The sequence below is a fragment of the Taudactylus pleione genome, unplaced genomic scaffold (assembly GCF_031769625.1).
Source record: "Taudactylus pleione unplaced genomic scaffold, aTauple2 ptg000566l, whole genome shotgun sequence".
Classification (NCBI taxonomy): domain Eukaryota; kingdom Metazoa; phylum Chordata; class Amphibia; order Anura; family Myobatrachidae; genus Taudactylus; species Taudactylus pleione.
Window position 1 is genome coordinate 242,240 of NW_028284968.1, and position 17,016 is coordinate 259,255.

At 45.9% G+C, this 17,016-nt stretch overlaps 1 protein-coding gene across 3 annotated transcripts in view; it reads right to left on the reverse strand.

The window, feature by feature from the left end:
* Positions 1-17,016, reverse strand: part of OLFM1 (olfactomedin 1) — a 109,522-nt gene that overhangs the window by 6,750 nt on the left and 85,756 nt on the right. For all 3 annotated transcript variants that reach the window (XM_088453036.1, XM_088453035.1, XM_088453034.1), the window contains one exon: positions 16,624-16,843. In XM_088453036.1, coding sequence (XP_088309162.1) covers positions 16,624-16,843 — 220 coding nt within the window. The remainder of the gene's footprint in view (positions 1-16,623; positions 16,844-17,016) is intronic.

Genomic DNA, 17,016 nt, shown 5'->3' on the forward strand with positions numbered 1-17,016 from the left:
GCGTGTCCTATGACGCTGCCTGTTAATTATGCATGTCTCTAAAACGGCGTTGAAACACCCAGGCACGCCTGCGTTCGCATCTCCAACCCCCTGTTATTAATGTCCTGCCCCTGTTACCACCCACAAACGGCCTCTCCTTTCACTCATTACCCTGGGCTGCCTTTGCTAGGCGAGCGGGAGGGTTGCGATCGCAGTGTGCAGCTGGCGTAAGCGCAGAATGAAAGTGCGCGTACGCAGAACATCGGCCCGCTTGCGAACGCACAGTGCGAGCGAGCGGCTCTGAATCAGGCCCACTGTCTCACAGGCTTTTCGTAAAACACATATATCTTAAAATGGACAGTATTTGCCTAATCTCCCGGAATGTCAGGAAGACTCCATCATTTCTCCTCTGTCTGGTGAAGTGGACGTAATCTACATTCATCCAGCCCTGCCCCCGTTGTGCGAGGACGCACATCAAGTCATCGTGACGCTGTACATGGGGCCCTATGATGCGAACTGTATCTTCATGACTCCACCCCACTGAGCGATGACACGGGTTGTGTAATTGCGCAGTGGAGGGCGGGTCCTAATGATGCGGCGGAATGTCGTCTCATCACACCCTCCTCCTGCACTCGCAGGTCCAAAAAGTAGGCAAGGATTGAGTGGACCCTATAGTACATACAGTGGAGGCAGCCATTTTGTGGGTGGAGCTATAGTCATCCTATTGATTGAGAAGGAACTTGTCAATTCACAGAACCACGAGTCAGTATAACCACTGTGTATCGTGACTGGACCCCTTTAAAAGCAATCTATCTGGTCAGTGCTTCTTAGCAAACAGGGATGGATAAATAAATGAGGTCTAATACAGAGAGTATCTACTGGATGCATTTGTTAGGGCTAGCCTCTGCATTCAGCTTTTATTACTGCTGAGAAATAAAGATACACGATTGTGAAATAACCGGCATACTGGGCTATAACCTCACTCTTATGGATTATACCACTAAATACGCTTTACAAGCTTAGATCTTAAAGATGTATTGACTTAGATGTATTTCTCTATGTTCAAGCAAATCAGTCTTTGCCGCCAAAGAATACGGTGATCTCTGTGTTGTGTCACAGTCTTTGCCGCCAAAGAATACGGTGATCTCTGTGTTGTGTGTTACAGTTACAATCTTTAAAATGACATTCATGGAACACCTGTACCTTTTTATTTCACCATGGATGTATAGGCAAGGTCAGGCCAGTAATATGATTGTGATGGACTTGAACGCAGAGCAGGAAGCATCACAAATTTATTAAGACGTCTCCTTTGGCGTAACGTGCAGGAACACCTGCATTGTGTAGTCACTAATTTCTTGTGAACGCTCGGCGCCTCTCGCCTGTCACCGCTCGCTGCTTTAAGGTTGATTGAAATGTCACCATAGATATTTAATTAATAGCTGACTGTGCGCATTGCAGCCTGGGGGCATCTAATCTCTGCCAGTGAGGGCACAGTATCAGGTTCCTTCCCGTATGGCTTAGAGGCAGCACTGCCATAGTCTACAAGATTATATCCCCCTATACCCCCCTCATCCTTATCCGTGAAATGTTGTGACTGTAATTAATAGAAAGGAAGGGTGAGACATGGCGATTAGTAAAGATGAGCGTTTTATGCTCCATTTAACATGGTCACAAAACCTATTATAAAAAACCCTTATGCTGTTCGGCCTGGTGCATTAAAGTGGTAATTTCGCTGCCAAATCAATTTGGCTCAGATGTTTATTACGAGGAAAAATAGGCCATTGGCACGGCCGTTCCTCCAAGGCCCACCGGAGGGTACATTACACCAGCACCTAGGATTTTGCTCTACCCCTTTGAGGCCTATTGATCAGTCAATATTTGCGGGATATCCCCTGAAAACAGCAGGGGGGAGGGGTACCTGCAAAAATTAAGGATCTCCCAGATGTACCATGGCAGGATCGCAGCAGATATCTGCAGATGGCGTTAACCTATGCCAATGGCTTCTATATAGCAATTTTTTACAGCAAGGAATCCTCTCTTGGCCCCAGGCGAAACATGCGCCAGCTGATGCCCACGTATGTGCAGCGATCACCCGAACCAGGAAGCTGTGTACTGTCACACTGCTTTCAGCTCCATGCCAGGAAGGTCTCTTATTGGTGACAGTCTCCCGGCATGAGCACAATGGTAAATTTGTGTAAAAATAATTTACGCAAAAAAATAAATAAAAAAATGCAGATTGTGATAAATATGCCCCTTATTCTGTAATCACAGCACCTGCATCAGCTTGTAGTGGCGCTGAACCTGATTAATGTCTTAATGGGAACACCCGCGAAAATCTACAGTGCCTACAGCCGCCAAAGAGGGATTTGCGCTCTACCAAAGGCCATTTCGCCCTCCGTAAATAAGAGGCCCAGTGATAACATAATCATATATTTGCACCAGGCATCTATTATAGAAAAACCAATGCTGTCTGGAATTCTCTGATTTGCTAGGTATACTGTCTTTAATTAATATCTGTAAACACCAGAGTAACTTTAAATGTAATTATATAGTCAGATCTTATCTCCTAACCTCATGGGATGCTGTTTTGGCTCTGCTTGTTTGTATTACAATTTTATGACTTGTATCTGGTGTGGGTGAGAGTATTGAGGGTGGGTGTAATCAGTGACTACACATGTTATGCTTAACTATATAATCAGTAGGTCACAAGGCTTTAGGCTTGTACAAGGCTGCTAGGTTTTATTTCAAAGTGGGACTACATGTACAGCATAACTTAAAGAGTTAGTCAGGAGTTAAGCAGGAGGAAGACAGGAGGACGACATTTTAAAAGAACTCTCTATAACTTGGAAAAAAAAACAAAGGATCTTCTGAGCTTCTGGAAACCCTGCTACTCAGCCACCAGCTTCCATTATAACCTGGACCCACCTTCTGCCAACACCCTGCTTCAGCATTGCAAGCACCTACCTGCTCACTGAACATTTAATACTTGTATGTTTGTGTTTCTTCTCTACATTGTTTAAATCATTCCAATACCACTGTCAATTTATCTTTATACCACTGTAGTATCTACCATTGTTTCACACCTATACCTTTTTTATTTTTATTTTTTATATATTCATAATTTATACTAATTCTCAAGTCTTGCTACTTTACCACCTCTATACTCCTTTTTTGGTTATAATTTACTATTGTAGTTGTGCCTTTACATCTTCCAGCACTGTTCTTCCTTTTATCTGATTTTGACCTTTGACCTGTACTGCTCCCTCATCTCACACTCATTACTACTACTGACTTCCCCCCCAACTGCCTCATCTACACAATGGGCCTGATTCAGAGCCGGACGCTATTTGCGCTCGCTCGTTCAGAAAAAAGGGGTGGCTATTCAAATGAACCGTTCGCTCTTTGCGGTCTGTTCATGCCTCTAGGTCTGAACGAGCGAACAAAACTTGTGGTAGTTTTTTGGATAACTACGCAAACTGGCCACTCGCATCCTACGTCATGTCCGCTATTTATTAGATTAATCTAGTACATCGACCAGCGTATGAACTGCTCGCTATTCTTGTGGTTAGTTTTTCCTACCGCAATCTTGCGAGCAGTTCTGACTATAAAATAACCCAGTGACGTGGTCAATGACGCTGCTGTATTAATTATGCACACCCATAAAACGCCCGTTTTGACCTTTAAGCACGCCTGCGTTCTGATCTCCACTCCCCGTTTTCAAGCACCTTCCCCTGTTACCACCCACATACGCCTCCTCCTGTCACTCAAAATAGCAGGCATTCGCTATTTAGCGAGCAAACGATTTTTGGCCGCACTGGCTGGTTCGCGCATGCGTACGGATTTTAATACGCATGCGCGAACCAGCCAGTTCGGCAAACATCGCTCGGAACGAACGAACGACCGGCTCTGAATCAGGCCCAATGTCTCTTTTCTTCTACTCCTCCCTCACTCAGCTACTACATTATTTTGTCCTCTACCACCAGTTTTCACCTCATTTCTCCATCCATAGTCCCCTCTATGTTCTCCCCCTCCTCTGTCTCTTCATCACATATAAGTCTCCCACAACTCCAGTATTATTAACTTCTCTTCCACCATGGTCCTGCTGCTCCACCACTAAACCCTGCACCCTCTCTTTTCTCCAAGTTACCTATCCTCTCCCCCCCCCCCCACACTAAACCTCCACCTTACCCACCACTTGCTGTCACCCTTCCTCATTCAGAAGCCAGCAACATAACCCCACACTCCTTATCCCCCTTCTCTAGATCAATATCACCTCCACACTACATCAACCCTAATAATCTCATTCTCCTCTCGCCTCTTAACTCTGGGCCTGATTCAGAGCCGCTCGTAAGCGGCCGCTCGTTCGTTCCGAGCGATGTTTGCACAACTGCGCATGCGTACGGATCGTAATACGCATGCGTGAACCAGTCAGTGCGGCCGAAAATCGTTTGCTCGCTAAATAGCGAATGCCTGCTATTTTGAGTGACAGGAGGAGGCGTATGTGGGTGGTAACAGGGGAAGGTGCTTGAAAACGGGGAGTGGAGATCAGAACGCAGGTGTGCTTAAAGGTCAAAACGGGCGTTTTAAAGGTGTGCATAATTAATACAGCAGCGTCATTGACCACGTCACTGGGTTATTTTATAGTCAGAACTGCTCGCAAGGTTGCGGTAGGAAAATCCAACCACAAGAATAGCGAGCAGTTCATACGCTGGTTGATGTACTCGATTAATCTAATAAATAGCAGACATGAAGTAGGATGCGAGCAGGCCAGGGGGCGTATTTTTCCAAAAAACGACCGCATGTTTTGTACGCTCATTCAGACCTAGAGGCGTGAACAGACCGCAAAGAGCGAACGGTTCATTTGAATAGCCACCCCTTTTTTCTGAACGAGCGAGCGCAAATAGCGTCCGGCTCTGAATCAGGCCCTCTGCCCCTCTCTCCTGTTCCCTCTGGAAAGCCAGTTTTGTCTATTGCCTTGATTTTCCTTGCCATCACCAAACCCTGGCTATACCCCTCTGCTCCTGCAAAATTCCTCCATCACTTGGCTTCCTAGCTCTTAATCTTCAAATGGGCCCTCAAGACCCATTTCTTCCCCAATGCTTTCCAGCGCTCATCCTAACCCACTACTCTATGCTCCCCATCTGTGTCACCCCTGTTTGTCTGACCCTCCCCTCAGAATGTAAGCTCTCACGAGCAGGGCCCTCTTTCCTCACGTGCTTCTTCTTGCCTTACTTTTACTTTCATTTACAATGGCACCTAAAACTGATTACTGACACCCTGCTGCTTATTTAGGTGTTATGCAGCATTGTTTATAAATCATGTACTTGTCCTGCATTGTCTGTACTGTTAATAACTGTTGTCTTGTGTGCTCATTTGTTTCTGTACTTTGTAAGGCGCTGCGGAACCCTTGTGGCGCCTTATACTTAAAGGATAATAATAATAATAATAACAGATTCATGACCAATTAAAAGCATCAAAAGCTTTTTTTTTTCACCTTTCGCCCTGTACAACAAAGCAATTCTTACAGGTAGCCGGCTCACGTATGTACATATCCCCAGAGGGGGCCCAGCGAAGCCATATAGCTGAGGATATTTTTGAGGTAAAAAATTTTTTTTTCATATATGCTGATAACTGGTCAGGTATAAAAGTATGATTGTTCTGATGTTAAAAAGGCTGGTACCATGCAACACATGAAATGGGCACCAGTGGGCATGAGGCCTGCATTGGGATGTAATCCTCTTGTGCAGTTTATTTAACAGTAATGGTAAGAGTGGCGATATACTGAGGGGAGATAATCAGGGCAGAGTGTTTAATAAACCCCCAGCCCCTACTGGATCAACAATTCCAGAATCCGATGAAGTTTTCTCGGATTTGTGAGGCACTTCGCAGGCCGGAGGGACTAGGACGACATGGATGCCAGGGCGGTGTCAGTGCTCACTTTTTTTTCCACCAGGCTAGTTAAGCACAAGCAGTAGTCAGACCCGATACATCAATCCCGCCGTATGGTATTGCACTATTCTGCAAAGCCCTGTGACTGACTGATCGGGGCTGACTTGCGACCCTGGCTGGGACGTGTCTGACACTGCAGGGGATAAATGCTATTTATAGGTTATAAACCAATGTAACTTGTGCTAAACACACAGACATCTGTACACTGCTCACACACAAGGCGCAGGTATAAAGCACGTTCTGCTGTACTGATCAATAGCTCACAAACTCCCAGCGATTATTTCTACTCAGACATGTAGAAATCCGCCAGGAGCCAGCATCCACCGTGAGGCTTTGTGTTAATGTAGAAATTAATTTATATTCTGCAGCAGGTTATGGAGGGCGAGTCAGGTTAAGGAGCCTACAGGGCTAATAATGCAAATTTAGGCTTGAAGCTAAGCGGCTTCTGAATTAAGGGCCTGATTCACCATGGATTGCTATTGCAACAGCGTACACAGATCGGGCGATGGTGCGTACTGCGCATGCAGTGCAGCGCACGTGCGTAACTTAGTATTGCGATCACAAATAGAATGAAAGCCATCGCAGAGTGAGTGACAGGCTGACGGCATTAGGGGATGTGACGGGGGAGTGGTCTGAGACACGCAGGCGTGTCTGTCCGTTTGAACGCTGTTTTTTGTGCGTGCATAAATTAGTCACTTGCAGTTTCTGCGGCAGGTCAGAGCTGCTGTAATTCTACGTGAGGGGCCGATGTTACCGATATATACGCAGGACTGTGAGGTATTACAGATGTGAGATAGCACTAGTGGGCGTCTTTATGCTGGCTGAGCTGTGGCTGATGTTACTGATATATACACAGGACTGTGAGGTATTACAGATGTGAGATAACAGTAGTGGTGTCTCTATGCTGGCTGTGCTGTGGCTGATGTTACAGATGTATACACAGGACTGTGAGGTATTACAGATGTGAGATAGCAGTAGTGGTGTCTCTATGCTGACTGTGCTGTGGCTGATGTTACAGATGTATACACAGGACTGTGAGGTATTACAGATGTGAGATAGCAGTAGTGGGTGTCTCTATGCTGGCTGAGCTGTGGCTGATGTTACAGATGTATACACAGGACTGTGAGGTATTACAGATGTGAGATAGCAGTAGTGGGTGTCTATGCTGGCTGAGCTGTGGCTGATGTTACAGATGTATACACAGGACTGTGAGGTATTACAGATGGGAGATAGCAGTAGTGGGTGTCTCTATGCTGGCTGTGCTGAGGCTGATGTTACAGATGTATACACAGGACTGTGAGGTATTACAGATGTGAGATAGCAGTAGTGGGTGTCTCTATGCTGGCTGAGCTGTGGCTGATGTTACAGATGTATACACAGGACTGTGGTATTAGGTGTAGGTGTCTCTATGCTGGCTGTGCTGTGGTTGATGTAACCGATGTATACACAGGACTGAGGTATTACAGATGTGAGATAGCAGTAGTGGGTGTCTCTATGCTGGCTGAGCTGTGGCTGATGTTACAGATGTATACAGAGGACTGTGAGGTATTACAGATGTGAGATAGCAGTAGTGGGTGTCTCTATGCTGGCTGAGCTGTGGCTGATGTTACAGATGTATACAGAGGACTGTGAGGTATTACAGATGTGAGATAGCAGTAGTGGATGTCTCTATGCTGTCTGTGCTGTGGCTGATGTTACAGATGTATACACAGGACTGTGAGGTATTACAGATGTGAGATAGCAGTAGTGGGCGTCTCTATGCTGGCTGAGCTGTGGCTGATGTTACAGATGTATACACAGGACTGTGAGGTATTACAGATGTGAGATAGCAGTAGTGGTGTCTCTATGCTGGCTGTGCTGTGGCTGATGTTACCGATATATACGCAGGACTGTGAGGTATTACAGATGTGAGATAGCAGTAGTGGGTGTCTCTATGCTGGCTGTGCTGTGGCTGATGTTACAGATGTATACACAGGACTGAGGTATTACAGATGTGAGATAGCAGTAGTGGGCGTCTCTATGCTGGCAGTGCTGTGGCTGATGTTACAGATGTATACACAGGACTGTGAGGTATTACAGATGTGAGATAGCACTAGTGGGTGTCTCTATGCTGGCTGTGCTGTGGCTCATGTTACAGATGTATACACAGGACTGTGAGGTATTACAGATGTGAGATAGCAGTAGTGGGCGTCTCTATGCTGGCTGTGCTGTGGCTGATGTTGCAGATGTATACACAGGACTGTGAGGTATTACAGATGTGAGATAGCAGTAGTGGGCGTCTATGCTGGCTGAGCTGTGGCTGATGTTACAGATGTATACACAGGACTGTGAGGTATTACAGATGTGAGATAGCACTAGTGGGTGTCTCTATGCTGGCTGTGCTGTGGCTCATGTTACAGATGTATACACAGGACTGTGAGGTATTACAGATGTGTGAGAGCAGTAGTGGGCGTCTCTATGCTGGCAGTGCTGTGGCTGATGTTACAGATGTATACACAGGACTGAGGTATTACAGATGTGAGATAGCAGTAGTGGGTGTCTCTATGCTGGCTGTGCTGTGGCTGATGTTACAGATGTATACACAGGACTGTAAGGTATTACAGATGTGAGATAGCAGTAGTGGGTGTCTATGCTGGCTGTGCTGTGGCTGATGTTACAGATGTATACACAGGACTGTGAGGTATTACAGATGTGAGATAGCAGTAGTGGGTGTCTATGCTGGCTGTGCTGTGACTGATGTTACAGATGTATATACAGGACTGTGAGGTATTACAGATGTGAGATAGCAGTAGTGGGTGTCTCTATGCTGGCTGTGCTGTGGCTGATGTTACAGATGTATACACAGGACTGTGAGGTATTACAGATGTGAGATAACAGTAGTGGGTGTCTCTATGCTGGCTGTGCTGTGGCTGATGTTACAGATGTATACACAGGACTGTGAGGTATTACAGATGTGAGATAGCAGTAGTGGGTGTCTCTATGCTGGCTGTGCTGTGGCTGATGTTACAGATGTATACACAGGACTTTTAGGTATTACAGATGTGAGATAGCAGTAGTGGGTGTCTATTCTGGCTGTGCTTTGGCTGATGTTACAGATGTATACACAGGACTGTGAGGTATTACAGATGTGAGATAGCAGCAGTGGGTGTCTCTATGCTGGCTGAGCTGTGGCTGATGTTACAGATGTATACACAGGACTGTGAGGTATTACAGATGTGAGATAGCAGTAGTGGGTGTCTCTATGCTGGCTGAGCTGTGGCTGATGTTACAGATGTATACACAGGACTGTGAGGTATTACAGATGTGAGATAGCAGTAGTGTGTGTCTCTATGCTGGCTGTGCTGTGGCTGATGTTACAGATGTATACACAGGACTGAGGTATTACAGATGTGAGATAGCAGTAGTGGGCGTCTCTATGCTGTGGCTGATGTTACAGATGTATACACAGGACTGAGAGGTATTACAGATGTATACACAGGACTGTGAGGTATTACAGATGTGAGATAGCAGTAGTGGGTGTCTCTATGCTGGCTGTGCTGTGGTTGATGTAACCGATGTATACACAGGACTGAGGTATTACAGATGTGAGATAGCAGTAGTGGGTGTCTCTATGCTGGCTGAGCTGTGGCTGATGTTACAGATGTATACAGAGGACTGTGAGGTATTACAGATGTGAGATAGCAGTAGTGGGTGTCTCTATGCTGGCTGAGCTGTGGCTGATGTTACAGATGTATACAGAGGACTGTGAGGTATTACAGATGTGAGATAGCAGTAGTGGATGTCTCTATGCTGTCTGTGCTGTGGCTGATGTTACAGATGTATACACAGGACTGTGAGGTATTACAGATGTGAGATAGCAGTAGTGGGCGTCTCTATGCTGGCTGAGCTGTGGCTGATGTTACAGATGTATACACAGGACTGTGAGGTATTACAGATGTGAGATAGCAGTAGTGGTGTCTCTATGCTGGCTGTGCTGTGGCTGATGTTACCGATATATACGCAGGACTGTGAGGTATTACAGATGTGAGATAGCAGTAGTGGGTGTCTCTATGCTGGCTGTGCTGTGGCTGATGTTACAGATGTATACACAGGACTGAGGTATTACAGATGTGAGATAGCAGTAGTGGGCGTCTCTATGCTGGCAGTGCTGTGGCTGATGTTACAGATGTATACACAGGACTGTGAGGTATTACAGATGTGAGATAGCACTAGTGGGTGTCTCTATGCTGGCTGTGCTGTGGCTCATGTTACAGATGTATACACAGGACTGTGAGGTATTACAGATGTGAGATAGCAGTAGTGGGCGTCTCTATGCTGGCTGTGCTGTGGCTGATGTTGCAGATGTATACACAGGACTGTGAGGTATTACAGATGTGAGATAGCAGTAGTGGGCGTCTATGCTGGCTGAGCTGTGGCTGATGTTACAGATGTATACACAGGACTGTGAGGTATTACAGATGTGAGATAGCACTAGTGGGTGTCTCTATGCTGGCTGTGCTGTGGCTCATGTTACAGATGTATACACAGGACTGTGAGGTATTACAGATGTGTGAGAGCAGTAGTGGGCGTCTCTATGCTGGCTGAGCTGTGGCTGATGTTACAGATGTATACACAGGACTGTGAGGTATTACAGATGTGAGATAGCAGTAGTGGGTGTCTCTATGCTGGCTGAGCTGTGGCTGATGTTACAGATGTATACACAGGACTGAGGTATTACAGATGTGAGATAGCAGTAGTGGGTGTCTCTATGCTGACTGTGCTGTGGCTGATGTTACAGATGTATACACAGGACTGAGGTATTACAGATGTGAGATAGCAGTAGTGGGTGTCTCTATGCTGGCTGTGCTGTGGCTGATGTTACAGATGTATACACAGGACTGTAAGGTATTACAGATGTGAGATAGCAGTAGTGGGTGTCTATGCTGGCTGTGCTGTGGCTGATGTTACAGATGTATACACATGACTGTGAGGTATTACAGATGTGAGATAGCAGTAGTGGGTGTCTATGCTGGCTGTGCTGTGACTGATGTTACAGATGTATATACAGGACTGTGAGGTATTACAGATGTGAGATAGCAGTAGTGGGTGTCTCTATGCTGGCTGTGCTGTGGCTGATGTTACAGATGTATACACAGGACTGTGAGGTATTACAGATGTGAGATAAGAGTAGTGGGTGTCTCTATGCTGGCTGTGCTGTGGCTGATGTTACAGATGTATACACAGGACTGTGAGGTATTACAGATGTGAGATAGCAGTAGTGGGTGTCTCTATGCTGGCTGTGCTGTGGCTGATGTTACAGATGTATACACAGGACTTTTAGGTATTACAGATGTGAGATAGCAGTAGTGGGTGTCTATTCTGGCTGTGCTTTGGCTGATGTTACAGATGTATACACAGGACTGTGAGGTATTACAGATGTGAGATAGCAGCAGTGGGTGTCTCTATGCTGGCTGAGCTGTGGCTGATGTTACAGATGTATACACAGGACTGTGAGGTATTACAGATGTGAGATAGCAGTAGTGGGTGTCTCTATGCTGGCTGAGCTGTGGCTGATGTTACAGATGTATACACAGGACTGTGAGGTATTACAGATGTGAGATAGCAGTAGTGTGTGTCTCTATGCTGGCTGTGCTGTGGCTGATGTTACAGATGTATACATAGGACTGAGGTATTACAGATGTGAGATAGCAGTAGTGGGCGTCTCTATGCTGTGGCTGATGTTACAGATGTATACACAGGACTGAGAGGTATTACAGATGTATACACAGGACTGTGAGGTATTACAGATGTGAGATAGCAGTAGTGGGCGTCTCTATGCTGTCTGTGATGTGGCTGATGTTACAGATCTATACACAGGACTGAGGTATTACAGATGTGAGATAGCAGTAGTGGGCGTCTCTATGCTGGCTGAGCTGTGGCTGATGTTACAGATGTATACACAGGACTGTGAGGTATTACAGATGTGAGATAGCAGTAGTGGGTGTCTATGCTGGCTGTGCTGTGACTGATGTTACAGATGTATATACAGGACTGTGAGGTATTACAGATGTGAGATAGCAGTAGTGGGTGTCTCTATGCTGGCTGTGCTGTGGCTGATGTTACAGATGTATATACAGGACTGTGAGGTATTACAGATGTGAGATAGCAGTAGTGGGTGTCTCTATGCTGGCTGTGCTGTGGCTGATGTTACAGATGTATACACAGGACTGTGAGGTATTACAGATGTGAGATAGCAGTAGTGTGTGTCTGTATGCTGGCTGTGCTGTGGCTGATGTTACAGATGTATACACAGGACTGAGGTATTACAGATGTGAGATAGCAGTAGTGGGCGTCTCTATGCTGTGGCTGATGTTACAGATGTATACACAGGACTGAGAGGTATTACAGATGTATACACAGGACTGTGAGGTATTACAGATGTGAGATAACAGTAGTGGGTGTCTCTATGCTGGCTGTGCTGTGGCTGATGTTACAGATGTATACACAGGACTTTTAGGTATTACAGATGTGAGATAGCAGTAGTGGGTGTCTATTCTGGCTGTGCTTTGGCTGATGTTACAGATGTATACACAGGACTGTGAGGTATTACAGATGTGAGATAGCAGCAGTGGGTGTCTCTATGCTGGCTGAGCTGTGGCTGATGTTACAGATGTATACACAGGACTGTGAGGTATTACAGATGTGAGATAGCAGTAGTGGGTGTCTCTATGCTGGCTGTGCTGTGGCTGATGTTACAGATGTATACACAGGACTGTGAGGTATTACAGATGTGAGAATGCAGTAGTGGGTGTCTCTATGCTGGCTGAGCTGTGACTGATGTTACAGATGTATACACAGGACTGTGAGGTATTACAGATGTGAGATAGCAGTAGTGGGTGTCTATTCTGGCTGTGCTTTGGCTGATGTTACAGATGTATACACAGGACTGTGAGGTATTACAGATGTGAGATAGCAGCAGTGGGTGTCTCTATGCTGGCTGAGCTGTGGCTGATGTTACAGATGTATACACAGGACTGTGAGGTATTACAGATGTGAGATAGCAGTAGTGGGTGTCTCTATGCTGGCTGTGCTGTGGCTGATGTTACAGATGTATACACAGGACTGTGAGGTATTACAGATGTGAGATAGCAGTGGGTGTCTCTATGCTGGCTGTGCTGTGGCTGATGTTACAGATGTATACACAGGACTGAGGTATTACAGATGTGAGATAGCAGTAGTGGGTGTCTCTATACTGGCTGAGCTGTGGCTGACGTTAGCTTATTGTCGCAGCTTCTTTGCGTGTGATTACGCAGCTGCAATTGCGATCTGTGCTGAATCAGGCTCGTTGATCCATCGGATGCAGAATCAGGGGGGGAAGAGAGAAGAGCAGAGAGAGAGACAAACATAAAGACACAATAAACCATTTTATCACAGTGTTTGTTCCCGCGCTGCGGAGAATGCTGGCGCTATATAATTAGTAGTTAGCGATAATAATACACATGTCCTAGTGTTAGGATACGCGGGACATCTGCCGGCACCTGATATAATACGCTTTCACGTTCTCTCTTGTAATTAATCATCACAGAACAATTTGTTTTATTTAGTGCACAATGAGAACTGTGCATACACACACACAGGTATGTATGTATGTATGTATGTATATATCCCCCTCTCTATCTCTCTATAGAAGTAAAGCGCCTCCTTTGCTCCTACCCCCTAATACAGTGTTGGCTAACCTTGACACTCCAGCTGTTATGGAACTACATAACCCAGCATGCACTGCTACAATTTTGCTATTAGGGTATGCTAAAACTGTGGCAGGGTATGCTGGGATATATAGTTCCACAACAGCTGGAGTGTCAAAGTTAGCCAACACTGCCCTAATACAAACCCGATAATGTGCACTGACATTGATTAAATCTTTCAGCACCTGCATTGAATTTAAATGGAGATGATCAACGTGGGGACGCTTCCCAGCGAGGAGAAAGGAGGGATGGTCGCCTTGTTCTGCGCCTGGTTTGCTCGCCCTGGCGCGGTGTAATAAGACCAGGGAGCTGTAGCCTGATGTGTGTGCAGGAGAGATATGGACTGTCCTGGGCTTGTGAAACTGAGGCGCTTGTTCCAATCCCAGTGCTATATGGTAACTGTGCTCAGCACATAACACTCCTGCAAGACAGATTGTGTGCGCGCCGCTCTCCTCCTCTCTGCTTGGCCGCGCCAGTAACGTACCACGCACAGGGAAAACCAGGAACTGGATCCGTGTGGTGGCGGAGTAGTGGGTGCAGCAGTTCTGTCTTTTATGAGATTAATATATTGCATGTTTATATATAAATAGGTGCGCGGCATAAAGGATTTATATTAGTCATAGACAGCAGGTGCATTATAGATCAATAGTTCTACTGAATATATAATAATAATAATATTCAGATTTGTGCATTTTTTTTTCCCAAGGGATGGATTGAAGTTAGGGCCTGAAAGATGGAAGCTGCAGCTGCCGCAGCTTTGTACTCGTCACCTGACTGACGGCGTTTTTACAATGCGAGAGCTGACATTCATAGCAACACTTTACATAAGAAGGGGTTTTACTCATTGTGTATCCATAGGAGTCCTTCACATCAGTCAGTCTCCTGTTACAGATCTACAAGCCATACTTAAGGCCCACATCCACTAAAAGACATGAATACGACATTGTAATGGTGCAGTCGTTGGTCAGTCGGATGAGCCTGCACTGAACGATCATTCAGTGCAGGCTCATCAATCATCTGCAAACATGCTGAACTGACGTTATCGTCAGGTTGTACAACATATTTGTACGATGATAGATGTCTAAACGGCCAGCGGGAGCGCACATCGCTGGTCGTTTTAGAATTTTTTTTTTTAACGATCTGCATACGATTTTCAAACAATTATTGAATAATAACGATATCGCTCAATTTAATAGTCTAGTGCAGGGGTCTTCAAACTTGGCCCTCCAGATGCTGTGGAACTACACATCCCAGCATGCACTGCACATAGTTTTAGCATGCTGTTATATCAAAAAGGTGGCAGTGCATGCTGGGATGTGTAGTTCCACAGCAGCTGGAGGGCCAAGTTTGAAGACCTCTGGTCTAGTGGATGTGTGCCTTTAGGAGCAATAAAGTCATTTATCATTTTGCGGCGTAGAAACAACCAAACTTTCCTTCGTAAATATGAATGTCAAATATACGCAATTATTATGGAAGTAGCTGTAATGTAGGCAAAAAAAAAACATTTGTAACAGGCTGTAATATACAACATATTTGTAGTTCACACTGTAATCCCATTACTACAGACATAATGCGCCCAGGCTGGGTACTGTGCCCTGCACAGGGAATACTCGGGCATTACCCTCCTCGGATGGGTCTATGTTTACTCAGTAAATCCCCAAAAAACAAATACACAGATCTGCAGACAGCGCTCTCTCTGCTGAACTGGTCGTTTTTTGGCAAACGCGGTGGTTTTCAGTAGAGGTGCCCTGTGGAAAATGGCCACAAGCGCTTGTCAGCAAGAACAGCCATTTCATCATATTTAATCTATAGATTGTTAGCTTGCGAGCAGGGCCCTCTTACCTTACTGTCTGCCTGTTATTACCCAGCCTGGTTTTATTACTGTTTTGTTCCCAATAGTAAAGCACAATGGAATATGCTGGCACTATATAGATAACTGATAATAATAATAATAATAATAATAATAATAATAAATGTTGCTCATTGGAAAACCACAAAGACCTTCATCAAAGGTCAACGCTTCTATATGTGCATTATGCAGCCTCAGTGCTAGTGATGTAAAATGGCCGCTAACCTACCTAAGATGGGAGCAGCCATTGGGCCAACATTCATTAGCATGCCCCTTGTTAATAATACAACAGGAATGCTGACATCGGTGCGACTCGGTTGAGGTAAATATAGGGGTTAAATATTGGTTCAGTCCATAAACTGGCCTGTGGCTAGGCTACGTAACAAACCCCAAATAAGACATACCAGGGGAGATGTATTAACGGCAAAACCCCCGAAAATGCAGTTTTCGGGGGTTTTACCGCATTCCCCATATGTATTAAGCAGCAGAATGCGCTTAATACATATGCATTCTGCTGCTTTGCGTTGCTAGGTAACGCCACCTTCAGGTGGCGTTACCCAATAGAAGCCTATGGGCTTCTTAGCGCGACGCTCGGGGCTGGGAGGGATCCGGACAGATCTCTCCCATGAGCCCCCGCGGCCCGCGTCCTTCTGGGTGTTAAACCCGGAAGTCCCTCTGCCCGACAGCATCGCAAAGGACAGCTCTCATCGAGAGAGCTGTTATTTGCGATATTCTTGGTACATACCGCGGTAACTAACCGCGGTATGTAAGCGAAGTCAGGGGGGGGGAGTACAGCATCGGCGATGTCGCCGATGATACATCTCCCCCCATCTAGCGTTACCTCACCATTCCACAACACAATGGCAAACAGTCAATTTAGTAATACACTACATGTGTTTGACCCATAATCCTTTGCGTTTGGCTAACTAACCTTCCCAGGCTGGATGGCATAGGCTGAGGCATTGCAGGGGTCACAGAAAGCAATGGTCTCCAATGCTGTTCTGTGACTGAGGCGTCTGGGCCTAGGGGGGGGAGGTGCCTGCTCAGTACCGCTGGCTACTGTTATGTGTGTTTGCAGATGGAGGTAGCAGGCTGTTGCCACCAAGACATGTCTGATCCTACCTAATTTTTGCATGCATGCACGAAGCCTTTCTTCAAGATTTGACACTCTGCTCTGCAGTTCTTCGTAGTCATAGGCGCCAATCTCCTCCTGAAGCTCGTTTAGAACTGACGTCAGATTCTGGACCTCCTCCTTAAACTGCAATACCAATTTGGCATCGGCTTTGTACTCTTCCAACACTGGTATCAGAGGCCTAAGTTCCTCCATTTTCGCTTTTATTGCCTGCAAGGTTAAAATAAGCTGGTTCAGTGCTCTGCATGCAAAACGTGGCAACACCCTGCTCTGCCTCATGGCTACCCTAATGCCTGCCCTGCCCTGTGCCTGCCTGCTCCCTACGTGGGTTGAGTTGTGCTATAAATTCCTGACAAAAATGGCGATTCGTGTGCAGAGAGCGT